The sequence below is a fragment of the Felis catus genome, chromosome D4 (genome assembly GCF_018350175.1).
Source record: "Felis catus isolate Fca126 chromosome D4, F.catus_Fca126_mat1.0, whole genome shotgun sequence".
NCBI lineage: Eukaryota > Metazoa > Chordata > Mammalia > Carnivora > Felidae > Felis > Felis catus.
The window spans coordinates 29,122,624-29,137,459 of record NC_058380.1 but is presented as its reverse complement, the minus strand read 5'-3'; the positions used below and the strand labels follow the sequence as shown (position 1 = coordinate 29,137,459).

The window sequence follows — 14,836 nt, the reverse complement described above, 5'->3', positions numbered from 1 at the left end:
TACACGATCACAAAACAGGCTCGATACAAAAAACTGGAAACTGAGAAATTATGGATACATGTTCAAAATCTACAACAATCACTTAGTTTACTCTCCTCCCCTCCTCCTGTTTTAAGAATGCGAACACAAGAGTGAGGAGTCCTGCAGCAATAAGCCAGATCTCCTAGCATCTCCAACTCTAGCAGGATGACGGCAGTTCTCAGAAAAGTGACTACGAAGTTCAGCGAAACTAAACAAAAAACATATCTTTCACCCCCTGTTCTGGAGCCCGCTTTGCTCCACCGTCACTTTTTCCACCAAACCTCTCCCTCAGATGGCTCACAATGACAATGACTTTGCATTACGCACAGGGAGCATGAGTCAGACTCAAACAGTGCCAGCTGTGGAAACAGAGCCTGCAGCTTCCCTCTGAGATGGGAGACAGTGGTCACAACAGCAGGCCTCAGCCCTAACCTCCCCTGCTTGGAGGCCAGAGGTCGATGGAACAGGTAAAAATGTGTGTGCACATGCGTGTGTGCGTCTGCATGCATACCAACTAAGTTATATGTGCGTGCGGGTGCAGCAGTAATCCTTTGTTGAAGGACAGTTCAGCATCATCGAAATTTGTCTTATGATAATCTGGTGCTCTAGGACTGGGTAATGCTACTGTTGACCAAGCCAGGGACTTGATCTCTAAAGAAGACTCAAAGTATACCAGATCAGCAGTGCAGGAATCTCATCCCGTGCCTTCTCTCCAGCCCCTTTCATTTTGCTGGGAGTGAGGGGACAGGGTGCCTTCTGCAAGTCTGAGGCAGCTCAGTACCCACTCCCCCTTTTCGTCTGCCCATTTGGGGCACTATCCTTCTGTATCTGCCAGCTGTGTTGCAGATAAAACACAAGCAGTTTTTCCCCTAGATCATAATATTCCTACTCACTTTGCCCTGCCAACAGTACAGCAAGTTCTGGGAACTAAACCTTTCATAATCCAAGTTCAGCACTGGTTTTATCAATACTGTTTTGGAGGTGGAGGTGGTTTGATTTGGCCTGTAAGCCACGAGCCAAGTCAGAGACACTGAAGAAAAACATAACTCTAAATGTGCGATACATCGAGGTAGGAATATGTAGAAACACAGAAAGCAGCCTTGCATTTTAGAATAAACATTGAAGATATCTGCACAGACTGAAGAAAAGGCATTTGGGGTGTGCCTTTACCACATTCCAAAATAAAATGCCTAGTAATCTGGTCACACTTATGTCTGATTAAAAAAACTACCCCAACAACATTTTCGTGTTGCAGTTACCTGGCCTGTGATCAGCATCACAAAAACTTCAAATAATCTGTGCCTTGTAAAATTCACTCATTTATTATGAAAAGTAAATGTTCACGTCCACCCTTGCAGACACCCAGTTGTCTCACCATGAAGTCTTTCTCTGCGTTCGGACATGACTGAGCCCTCAAAATCAGACCTGGCCCGTGCCTATCCAAGCCGCTGTATGCTAGGAAAGGGCCCTCAATCCGGATGTGTTTCTAGGTGACAAGGAGTGGCCTTGTAGGGACATTCTGAGTCCCCCAGACCTTCTTTCCAGGCCTCCCTCAGCTGTCCATGCCCTACAACAAAACAAAGACCAGCGGGACCCACTTCTCACCTGGAGTCCAAAGCCGCTCTGCCCCCATACCCTGCTTTGGGGGAAGTACCCAGGTGAAGACAGCAAAAATGGGGACAGACGCGGGCTCTGGTTCCAGGCGGGCACTCCAGCCTGGGACCGAAATGTTCTCAAGGCCCCCGTGTTTTCACATGTAGAAAGGCTGGCCTTGGAGAAGCCGTAAGGTCTTCCCTGTGTCTAACAGCTCCATCCAGTATGGCCTCCCAAATAAAGTGGTGTGAAACCGGAGTTGTTCAACTTTCCATGGGACATTCCCCTCCATTTCCCCCCTCATGGTCCTGTGTGCTTAGGACCTCCAGTAGCTCTCATAACATTACAGCCCCGCGCACGCTCCTCCAGTCATTTTAGACAGCTCCAGGGGTGGGGAGGCTAGTTTCTGAAGTTCTCAACCTTTTAGCTCCTGTTCTGTGCAGCAGCCAGAGACCAAGATGAAATTTTTCACAGATCCAAAAACCACGTTCCCTTTTAACACTTAGAAACTCAACGTGACCAAGAGTCATTTCAGAGAAAATCATCATCTCATAGAAAACTATCTAGAATTCACTTTTTGTCATGAAATAAACACTACAACTCTGGCCAGCAAAAGGCAACAGAGGTTAACTGGAACCTTCTCTTCAACATGACCTGCAAAGTGACAATGGAGTGGGGAGGTGTGCCCCATATTTAAGTGCTTTTCATTAGCTGGGTATTTGTATAAACCCCACCAGCCTTCAAAGGAACTTCATATCAGAACATTTTGGTCCAAAGAAACAAAAGCAATGACACGTTGAGTGTAAGAAATGATTATAGACTGATCTAAAGCCGAACTTTGCTAGAACACAGATCTTATAGCCTAAAGAACACTGAGCACTTCAACTTAGAACACGAACAACACCACCTTATTCTACCAGAGTGGACAAACCGAAGAGAGACCCACATGAATTGATCCAGTAGCTCTGAGAAGTAGGATTAGTCTTCTTGAGTGAAGCCAAAAGACAGGAACTAAACATACAAACTTATAAAAGTACTACTGCTTGCTACATTTGCTGCAGACCAAAGAACAATAAGAAACTATGGCTGATTTTTTAAATTAGTAAATAAATTTAAGAATGTTTTCCTGCCTCACTGTACAGACAAAAAAAACCCCTATGACTGGTGTTACCATCCACACACCACAAGATAATCAGCCCTTCACAGTCATCTGAAGAGGTGCTGTAAAATGTATTAAATATTTAGTACATGCCAGCTGTTTTCGATAAGTCACCTCACTTGACTCCCACAAGGCTCTGGTGAGGCAAGCATCTACCCCCTTTGACAGGATGACACGTGGTGGCACAGTCCACAGGGCCCACCTTGGGAGCCAGGCCTGAGCCACACAAGCCTGTGTACTGCAGCTAAGGAGCACCTCTCCAAGACACTAGCACATCTCTGCAGAAAACAACTGGATTTCATCAGACAAAATTCCAGAGAGGATAAGAATGGATCATTCTACAAAGATCAAAAGAAAGCCACACCCAACAAAGCTATGAGGACAAAGAAGGCCCTGAGTCACAGGGAGCCATGAGTTGGAAAACAGGCTGCTGTGTCCCCAACTGCTACATGAGGACTCTAAGCTCAGTGATTCATTTGGGGATCTTGGGTGAGACATTTAGATTCTCCAGGTACTGCTTTACTGCCTTCTGATCTGTAAAATGCGGGACACAAGCATATTGGGGTATACAGATACTTTGAGATCCTCACAAGAAATAAAAGTATAGAAAGCATAGTTCAACTCCCATGAGAATGGTTAAAATAAAGATGTCTGACAATTCCAAGGGCTGATGAGGAGACAGAGAAACTGGGAACCTTAGGAGCGCCTGGGTGGCTCAGTTGGTTGAGCATCGACTCTTGATTGGCTCAGGTCATGATTCCAGGGTTGTGGGATTGAGCCCTGCATCAGGCTCCACGCTGAGCATGAAGCCTGCTTAAGATTCTCTCTCTGCCCCTCTCCCCAGCTTGCACTCACTCTCAAAAAAAAAAAAAAAAAAAAAACACACCACACACACACACACACACACACACACACACACACACAAACTGGGAACCTTAAACACTACTGGTGGAAATATGCTGCAGCCACTTTGGAAAAACAGTTTAGCAGTTTCTTGAAAAGTTAAACATACCCTTACCCTATGGCCAAGCCATGCCCAAAAGAAGTAGGTCTACATAAAGACACTTAAACACTATTCATAATAAGCCAAAACTGCAAAAAACCCAAATGTCTATCAAGCAGTAAACAGATAAACAAAATGCAGTCCACCCACACAATGGAATACTACTTGATAATGAAAAGGAACAAACACAAATATACGCAATACTTCTGATACTCAAAACAGGATGATAAATGGAAGCAGCCAGGTCCAAAAGACTAAAGTGTGTATGATTCCATTTATACGAAATTTGTGTAAGATGCAAAACTAAAGACAGAAAGCAAATTGGTAGTTCCCTGGGGCTAGGGGTCAGAATGGGGATTAACCACAAATGGATACAAGGGAACGTTTTGGTGATGGAAATGTTCTAAAACTAGATTGTGATGATGGTTGCACAACTGTGTAAGTGTCTTAAAACCCAACAAACTGTATGTGGGTGAATTTTATGTCATATAAAAGACACAGGACATTAAATTCAATGAAACTGTTAAAAGAGAGAATCAGAACCATAATCTTCTGTTGTCTGTGGAAGCACTCAGCATCCTTTACCATTAGCGTCAGGAATAAATGCGCACGCCACACCTTCGACACTGAAAACTAGAGTTTGTGTGGCTGACAGTTAAGGAGAAAAAGTGAGAAACCAAATTGTACACGAACTCAGTCCAGAGCTGTGACCTGCTTCTCTTCTAGATTTGTGCTGTTCCTTTTTGACTTCTCCTGCTCCTCATGGAGACCATGAATTTCTTTCCTTGGACATCAAATGAAAATGGTCACAGAAAGTGAACAGCATAAGCTTTCTGTCTTTCAGTTATAAAGGCGGCTGCCTAAGAGGGCTACTGTTCCTGTCTTCTGCGAAAATGCCAGAGAAGTACAAACATATTCTAAGACCATCTTTTCCCACTTTACATAGTTTCCTTGGTATTAACCACTGCAAATCAGGTTGTTTTCCTGCTTCGTGTCTATGAAGTCTGAACCTTCATGTACCCATGATTTAGAATTTAACACTCTGAAAAACAAACCTTTCTTGATTTGTAGAGAGACATTTAAAATGTTAATGATTTGGATGTGCACTTAATGCCATTCAGTGGCTCGTTCGAGGAGTCTGTGCTCATCGTCAGAAAGGTAAAAGGGGCATAGAATTATTTCCTTAATACTTTTCTTTTTTTTTAAAGGTCATGCTATATTTCTGGTGCTGAAACAAGTGCGATGCTTTGTGAATAACACGATCCAACGTTCAAGAATCACAAGAGGAAACGGGCTCTAGAGCTTGCAGTCACCATCCCTGATTCTGAAACCAAAAGTTTAGGGAAGGAAAAAACTCCAAAACTTAACGATGCAAATAAAAGGGCAGAAATAGAGTGAAACAGACTGAAAACCTGACGTCCTCAAGCCCAGAGATAGCATGACCTGGCGGTGGCACTTTGCAAAAGCCGAAGGAAGTGCTAACTGCAGTGTCAGTATGTTCTCAGGAAGACCATCAGAATCTTGAGAACCGAAATGCTGGTACCCTCAACTCTACAAAATAACAAAAGCTGAATAAACTCGAACAAATATTTATACCCTGCTATCATCCGGGACCAGACTTACGGATAACACAAAATGCCCAAAGTGAGAGGGTTCCCTTTCCTTACAGAGATCCAAACTACTCTGTGCACATACCTGCGTTACCACTCATAGACGTTTGATTCAGTTCTGTTTCCCACTTTGTACAGGTTTTCACACCAAACTGTAAACTAGTTGAGGCCTGTTTTCCATTCATCTCTGTATTTATGCATACTCCTTATTCGGGGTTTTGTGTGCTGTGGATACGCAGTTAAGTCAGTAAATAAATGGTTCAAATAAAAATAGAATTTAATAAGGAATGTGTTAAACATGGAATTATAGGCAGTATTATATTTCTAGCCTTGGGTTTTTGAATGATTCTGGTTCATAAGTGTCAGCAGAATTTCTATGATAGGTTCCAGCCTTACTTGCAAAACATGGATGAATTTATTTTTAAGAATCACATTTTCAAATAAAGACACTAACACTATTTACATGTACGTCAATCAAACCCCTATCTGTGCTTACAAATCATGTAAAAGCATTAAAATGGATTCAGTTAATTCAGTTACCCAATTTCCCACCGCAACTTCCAGGCTGCATGTGTAAAGGTTGCTTTATCAAAACAAGGCCCAGGAGTGGAAACTCGAACCCAGGGTAGCCTCAGGTAAAATGCATCATATACTCATGTCCTTAGTTTGTGCCACACTGGTTTGAATTTATTTATCACATGCTGCTTTGTAAATGATCTTTGATACGTGTGTGTTTTATCTCCCATGGCCAGAAATGACATCTCCTGTGTCTCTGGTATTTTCCAGCAGCTTCTTACATAGGACTTATGTACAGCAAATCCAAGAAAACATGTTGGCTGATAAGAACTGACTTGAGTTTTCAGCCCTCATTATTTGAAAAACAAAATTTTTTTTTCCTGTGTATTGTTCTACACGTAGACCACGGTCATGTAAACCCAGTTTTATGTGGGAAACTAAGTGTGAGAAGAGTGTGAGTAGAATATAATGGAGGAAGTGTTTTCTACGTGAGATTCCTTCAAAAAGCACCACTGTTTTTAGGCCAGAAGTTCTCCACGCATGGGCACAGACCGCCTGCTTACTGCAAGGAGTCGGCATGCATTTATACATCGCTAAAATGCAGACAAAATACTTCAGAGAATCCACTTTAGATTTATCCCAAATATAAAGCCAACTCAAGTCCAAATGCCCATAAAATACTCTAAGTTTTAAAGTTCCTAACAACAGGGGACTTTGAAGAGTCACAGAAACTAAAATAAATGTAAAGCACTTTATATACAGTATCTTAGGTGGTCTTCAAATCCACTTTCTTGAGTAGCAAAAAAAAAAAAAAAAGTTACCATTATTCTCATTTTACAAATGAGGCAAATAAAGCTCAAAAGCCAATGGACAACTGTGAAAACTAGCCCACAACAAGACATACCCAAGTAACATTTTTGGAATTTAAAGAAGAAATGATCTGGATGTCCAAGAGAAAAGACCAGGTCACTCTGAGGGGAAGAATTGAGACCAGCAGAAGACTTTATGCAAGACAATGGAGTAACATACTCAAGACACTTAAACAAAGAAAACATGAATCCAAAATTTTGTGTCTAGTTGAACTGACCCTCACATGGAAAGAGCACAAACTTATTAAAATGCAAGACCTCAGGAAATATAGTTGCCCCAAGCTCTTCCTGAGAAATCCACTCTGGAACTAGCTTCAAAAAATCCCAATTGCTGAAGATCAGTTATATAAGGGCAGCTGATGAGCATTATAAATTTACTTGCAGAATTAAATGTGATATATGTGATTATAATATGTGATTTTATAAAGCATATGGTATACTATGTCTACATGCGCTGACACTGTAAATCTAGTACAACTATCAAAAAAAAAAAAGAGGAGGAAATGGGAAGACTGTATAAATACTGTCAGCTTGTTGGCTGTGTTAAAGGTGTTTAACTGGAGCAAAAAAACAATATTTCAAGTCACATGACAGAAGATCAAAAGAGGAGGGGCAAGAAAAGGTTAACATCTAATTTCACTACTGCTCACAGCAGGAAATCAATACACAAGAGCAAAAAAATAAATAAAGTGAAGAAAAGAAACCAAAATGTATTATTATGTCAAAGTAACCACTAGAACAAAAATATAAGCCTCCTAAATACCAAAAATGGATGAAAGAAAAATTACATCATAAAAGTATAAGAAAGAGTCAAGGCCAAACACATACATTAATCTTATCATTAAGGTACACTGGCCTAACTGGCCTGTTAAATGAAAGGAGTTTCAGATGAAAGCAGAAGTCAAGTGACAAACTCAAGGAGCACATGATTGGGTGGCAGAGTTGGGACCAGGGTCAGGTCTTCCTGGCTCTGAGCTCTCTTTATACAAGAGATGAAAAAGATGACCCATGACAACCAGGAAAGCTCTCCCCAATGTGCCTTCGTGAAAACCTCTGTCATTAAAGATCAAAATAATTAAACAAGAACTGGGACATTACAATTTTTAAAAAATGTAATCGCCAAGTATGATTTAGGAAGGTAAGTGCCATGTGTGGGAATCATTCATCTAACTCATTCAACAAATAGTAATCAAGGCTGCATGTAATCAGGTCCTTCCTAAGTGCTGGAGATAAAACAAAAGGCTTGAGTGTCAGTTCTGCTGCACTCAGAGACCCAGAAACGTAAGTGAAATACATGTCAGCTATACCTAAAGACACATAGTAGTGTCCGCCTCCTGAAATAGAAGATGAATGGAAACATTCACAGGTCCTAAATGACACTGACATCAGTAGGTACTACTAAAATAATGCATCTTATTACTGCCGTATGATGCTAGGCACAAAACAGCAATCATTAAAACGCCTGAGATGAGAATGATAGCCAAGTAAAGCATTCTATCACAGGAATGTAACTAATGCTTCCTATAAAAGTAACTAAAAAGGCACGAGATTGTTCTCTGCCCGCCTCCCTGTTCCAGCCACACTCATGTTTTATATTAAAATGGCTTTCATCTTTCATGGCACAGAAGAGTTGCTGGCTGCTGGCATCAGATCTGCTAAAATCAACAATAGTGTAATTATCTGCACACTTTCATGTGTTTTCAAAACATTCGCTGGCTAGGATTTTCCTCATTTAGAGATGCGTCCTTTATGCTCATGGTCTAGGGCTATCAATAGCCTGGGCTAAAAAAATTTGTTTAAATCTTGCCCAAAGCATTCTTTTCTGCAGCAATTATTTGATTTGTTTATACCTCACCTACTTTCACAAAGCGTTTGCCCCCGTCTACAACATCCTCATAGCACATTGCTGGTTGGTGGTACTACTGTAATGGTACATTTACATGAGCGGGTACATGCAAAGCACTTAGAATAGAGCTTGACACATGACAAGTGTCAGCTATTATTATATTAATAGTCCCATTCACAGATTCTTTTTAAAATACGTGAATAAGTGCGTGAGGTAAGTGGATGACTGTACTTTAATTTTCTCCGTTATGCTAGTTGAAAATGGAAGGAATTTCAGCACACTCAAAATTCTTAGAACATTTTCTTAAAGGTGCAGATTCTTAAAAAAATAAATCTATGGAACAGATGAAAATTTAATGGCATAAAATTATGCAGATCAGCCTTCTTTCCCGAGGCTACCAAAAATACATTTTCTCAGCCATTCTTCCTCGGTCCAGTTTAAAAAAAAAAAAAAAAAAAAAAAAAAGGCAGAAAAAGCCAAGATTTTGTAAAACCAAATCTACTTTGAGACCTAGGTATAGAGAATTTAATAAATTATGTATTTGCCAGAGATTTACAAGGAAAAAAGGGAGACCCACAAATAAGACCCAGTTCTAAATATTGCAGCAATAAAATAACGAATTGCATATTAACAGCGCTGTAATTACTCTTTTTGTTAGGTTTCTTTGTAATTACTTTTAATAAATTACCCTGCCTCTCTCCATCACTCAAGTAAGTTGTCATCCAAAGGCACAATCAGTACAACACAGGACACAAAGCCACTCACAGATAGGGAAGGCGGCTGGTGCCTCAAGAGCAGTGACTCATTAGAACCCATAAAGCTTTTCTATGGAGATCAAGTATCAATGAAGCTATTGTAAGAGATTACAGCTATATAAATGTAGACTAGTTATGAATTCTCACAGGGCAGGAACATTTTCGAAAAGAGGCAAGGGCACCAATGCCTGGGAAACCACTCAACACCAATGCTGCCTCAGTTGCATAAGAGTGGCTGCCTGCAGCCTACCATTTTGCTAAATGTGGGGTAGCTCCTGTAAAGTGAAGGGACCCTTGGTTCAGCACTCTTTAAATTCGTCTTGTGCCATTTTCTCAAGCTTTGTATCCTGATCGCTCCAGAGTCAAGCCTAACACGGTCACCGTCTGCTGTTACAGGTCCAAAAAAGAGCCAGATAATTTTTATTAGTCTTAAATAGTTTTCCAGAAATCATAAACTTAATATAAAACAGACCTTTGTCACAAAAGACAAACAGCAGTAAAGCACTTTGTTAAATAGTTTAAAATTTGTACCTACCTTTAACGTGTTGAATATTTCAATATTAGAATTGTAATAAACGCATTTTCTTAGAACATATAAAATTTTAAAAGGAGCAATAAATGTGGCAAAATGCATAAGCCAAAATGGGTTCTATACACATTTTTTAATCTGTAAATTATTATTCATACCAAGATAATCACTGCAGTTCAGAATCAAATGTGAGGAAAGAACACATGAAGTAAAACTGAGGGAAAATGCTCCAGATCACAAAGAAAACTGTCCGCATTTTCTCTTCTCAAAGACTCTGAGATGGCGACTAAATACTATAAAATGCACATTTTCACAGCCATCTCTCTAGATCTTTATGTTTCACTCGATATTTCAAGGAAAATTTCACCACATTTTTAACAATCTTATGCTCTGGAGTATTGTTTTTAGGGTTCTGGCAGGAAAGAACAATTAAGGTAACCTTAAAGGGTGCTTTTGTTAGAAACCATTTGCACCTCGTGTTCCTTATGACTAATCGTAACACAGGCCAGACACTCAGCCTCGCCAAGACCACTAGCTTGGAAACAAACACACATAAAAGATAGCTTGTTAATAATAATAGCCAACCTTAGTATCACTGAATTTTCAATGTTCTGAAAGTCTGCCAATGAATACCTGTGACATTATATATACTCGATGATGACCAGAAATGAGTATCTTAAAATTTATCCTCTGTACATTATCAGGTACGTATAAAACATGATTTCAGGTGCTTCTCTGCAATCTGAAAATTGGCATTTTCTTCTTCTAAGGGAATCATACGTCATTCACACATTCTTCTCCTCAATATACTATTTATTATTGTGTAGTATAGTATTACTAACCCTTAAAATTAAAAAAAAACTATTTAAAATCTTTATATTTCACATATATTTATAAAAGTATATTTTTCCTTAATCTTTGAATGTGATGGATAATTTGAATTTTTGAATCAGTGAAAGATAAAAGCAGGGAAAAAAATGTTCCTCTTCCAAAACCAACAGCCATTTAGAAAAATCTATTAACATTATTTAAAAAAATACACATACAATTCACTTTTGCAACCACCATTGTTTCACTGCCCCTTGCAGAGCTGAACCATTCTCCCTAATTGTTCTTTGTGTAGTTGTTCCTGCTCTCCTTGCCTTTCTGCTGCACAAATTATTGAAACTAAATAAAAGGAACTTGAAATAACATAAAAGGAAGAACATCATAACGTAAGGAGAAAACACCTGAGGACCAGAAGCAAAAGAGAGGTGAGTTTGTGATTTAAAATGAAGAAGACAGAGAACAGTATAAAGGATCTGAGCTGCACCTAGTGGGAAGGGGGCTAAAGTATGAAGAGAAAATAAAATGAAAGTAAATATCAGGGAAGACAGAAGACGCGTAAGACAGCACTATGAGCTTCAGGAAGAGGAGAAGCGAAACCTGTAAGACAGCACTGGGCCTCCGGTGGCTGGGTGGGAGGGAAGGACTTAAGGACTCGCACAGGAAGGAGAACAGCCTGGAAAGGCCAGGAGAGCATTTTAAATCACTTCTCCCGGTAGAACCTCTCACTCACCCAGTTTACTTTATTTCATTATTCGTTATTTTAACCCACAGCTGAGAACAGGGTAAGTTTGTTTTGCTTCCCCTTCTGAGTTCACTGAAAAACTCAACTCCTAGATCAGGCCGTGCCTACCACTTAGCACCTTCGTGATTTTCTTTACGGGGGGGTGGGGTGAGGGGGACAAATACCTCCTGTAAGATTACATTCGCCACCTATAATTCCTCGCCCGCTGCCCGCTTCCAGACTGTGGCCTCGCACTGCTGCTCGGTTTTCCTTCCGCGGGCAGGTCAGGAGACTCTGCTCTCCACAAGTCAGTAAACACTGCAGGAGAAATGTTCCGACCCTAGCACAGTAAAACACAGACTAGTTAACCAAGTTCAGTCAGATCTAGGCTGAGTCCCACGTGAGCCTGGAAGATGTAAATACAGACTTGGGGGATGGAGGAAGGGCGGCGTGGGGGAGAGACGGGGCAAAGAAAACAAAGTAGGCAAATAAAAGCAATGGGTAGACTGAAAATTATGCCTACCAGAAATGACTACCACTCGTTTTCATATTTTACAGTAATATAAAATGAATAAAACCTGAAAATACCACAGTGTTACTTGAATGTTGTAGAAATAGACAGTGGACGCAGGAAAAAGGAGAAACTGGCTAACGTGCCTCTACTTGTCGCGTGGCAGACATTTAAAAACCCTTACTAAACTCAACAGAGAGTTAACTACTGAGATTCCTACTAACAGGCTCAAATCGTAGCAAAAGGTTAACACGTGACCTCGGTTTAAATACTCATTACCACACAGAATCTGATCTGTACTTCAGAATAGACACTCAGGCAATCAGGGGACGGCACCCTGGCTTCCAGCTGCAGGGTGGCCTCTGTGCCTTTCAGAACTTGCTCTGATGCCCTTGGTCACTGATCGCACTCCATTTCACCTTGCCCTTGAAAATATCGCAGGCTTTGCCTCAGGGAGCTCCAAACCCTCTCCTGGCTGTAACACAGGCAAAACAGTGGGCAAAGGGCTCGGCTGCCTCGCAGAGCCGGGAAGAAAGACTGGACACGCTGATAATTAATATTCTCTGATCCAACTCTGAAATCTCCCATCTTCTGACCTCTCTACCTCCTCCCTCAAAGCTTCAGCTTTCAGCTTCATTCTTTGAAATGAAGTTCAGTGTGTTGATCCCAACCTACTTCATTTTCGTATCCTCTTTAAAACTGTTGCCCACGTTTTCTAAGAAAAGTCAAACGTGCACCTTGCCCATAAGCTCTAATACACAGCCTCTACGGAGCCGAGAAGGCTCAGCAAAGAACCCCATTTTCTTGGTAGGTGAAATCCTCAGCACCCCCTTCTCATTCTCTGAAGGCGTCACAATACTTCAAGTTCAGATTTGGGGAGTGATGGTACCTAGTAATCCACAAAGGTAACGGCTTCCCTTCATTCACGCCTGGCATATGGTCTACTTGAGTAATCTTATTTTTGGCTTAAAAAAATCATAGCTGGAAATTTTTTTTTGCAATACTAAGCAAGCCATAAAACTTTTCCCTTCTTTGGACATTTTATGATCAGATTCATCACCTTACATTTTTTAAAACACCTAAAGCATGAAAGTTAAACAAACACAACCTACCACAGCATGCTGAGGTATGGTCAGAAAACTCAAGTCTCTTCAAAATGACACCTTTTTCTATTACTGTTTAACTGAACTGACAGACATGACTCTGTTTAAAAAGGTTAGGGCTGGGGTGCTACTTTTCACACACTGGATGTCTCCCTACAAATGACCAGGATCCTAGGCCAGTTCTTTTCCCCATTCTCTTAGAAGCTGGCCTTGGTATCCTTACATGCACTCTGGAACTCTGGGATCACCTTCATTATGATGTGCTTTGTGCACATTCTCGGACGCTGCAATGCCCATACTAAGGCAACACATCACAGAAGTCAGCAGCAATGCTATCAGCAAGAACTTGGCTTCAGAACCAGGAGTGATTCATCATACATTCTAGCAGCAGAAAAACAACACACATCTATTTTAATCCCCTGGTGCTATCAAGAATCAAAAAACAGTACAGTAATTAAGTAGGCGCAACAAAAATTGTATCTGCTATAACATTTGTGAAAACGTTATTCACTTTTAAGAGCTTTCAATAAAAGTCACTCAGAAAACAACAGACTATACTTACCTTATTTCATACTATTTATTACAATGACAAATCAAGTTTTAATTTAATATAATTTCAGGAGAAAATAGGTAGTCCAAACTTCTGCAAAGTAACATATTGAAATTCTAAATTTAGAAAACAAGTTTTTCATGTGCTTTACAGTAAATAAAATCCCTCCTAGGGTTTCAAAAGAAATCCGTCGTCTCCCTCCATTCTTAAGATTACTCTAATTTAAAGTCCCAAAGCTAAGTGAGTGTGCTGTGTCTATCACAACCGAACAGAGAAACCCGATATTGTGGGCAATTTATTCAGAACGCCCCCCCCCCGCCCGTCTAGAAGTACCTTAACAACTGCCATAATAACTACTACTGGTCTAACATAATAACGGAACCCGCTTATGTCCCGTTGCTCTATTTAATGGACATGAAACATAGCTCCATCCGGGGTCATCCTCTTCCTGACAACATAGTACGTCCATAATCATTAGCACTGTCAACCAATTTTTCTGTGTAACTATCCACGTTAATTTACAGCCTACTGTAAATTTAATTAAAACTTAAAAAAACAAACAAACAAACAAACGCTACTCTATTGTTGTGACCAAGTCCTCTGGGGCGGACAGGGAGCTTTCTCAAGAACTCCACCCGGTGCTCTCTCTCGGGGGCCCTACCTTTTCAAACACTTCTTCGGTCTCCCTTCGCTTCCGTTTTCGGGGTCTCCGGTTCATTCGAATCCATTTCTCGACCTGAAGTTCAAAAACCACAGAGCATTTTAAACAGGACGACGGGTCGTCAGGGCCCTTCCTCGGCGTGAGAAAGAAACGATCGACCGCCTCGCGACGCAGCCTTCCTGCGCTTCACCTGGGGAAGCCACGGGCACCTTCCGGGCCCGCTGGGCGGCCTCAGCGCCGGGGGCCCGGGAGGCGCGCGGGGGTGCGACGCACCCAGGCCGTGACCTTCGCCCGGGCCGCTCCCTCCGGTCACGGGCCCGGCTGCCCACCCCCGCGCCGGTGCGCGCCGGAGCCCCCCGAACGGGGCCATCTTACCCACCGCGGTCGCGCGTCGCGCCGCGGGGACTCCGCGGCGGGGATGCGGCGCCGGACCCACCGCCCCAGGGAGGGAGAGAAGGGAGGGGAGCGCGGGGAGCGCGCCCCCCGCACTCACCTCGACGCTCACTTGCCGCGCAAGCCCGCACTCCGCCCCGGCCTGGCGTTCCCTCTGCAGCGGCTGCG

At 41.7% G+C, this 14,836-nt stretch overlaps 1 protein-coding gene across 26 annotated transcripts in view; it reads right to left on the bottom strand.

The window, feature by feature from the left end:
• Positions 1-14,836, bottom strand: part of AOPEP (aminopeptidase O (putative)) — a 343,279-nt gene that overhangs the window by 61,194 nt on the left and 267,249 nt on the right. For 24 of the 26 annotated variants that reach the window (XM_045043607.1, XM_045043608.1, XM_045043612.1 and 21 more), the window contains 2 exons: positions 14,769-14,831; positions 14,276-14,350 (listed from right to left, as the gene is read on the bottom strand). In XM_045043607.1, coding sequence (XP_044899542.1) covers positions 14,276-14,350; positions 14,769-14,831 — 138 coding nt within the window. Of the gene's footprint in view, positions 1-11,635; positions 11,791-14,275; positions 14,351-14,768; positions 14,832-14,836 lie in introns of those variants that run through there. The other 2 variants (XR_006589156.1, XR_006589160.1) reach the window with 2 other exon arrangements.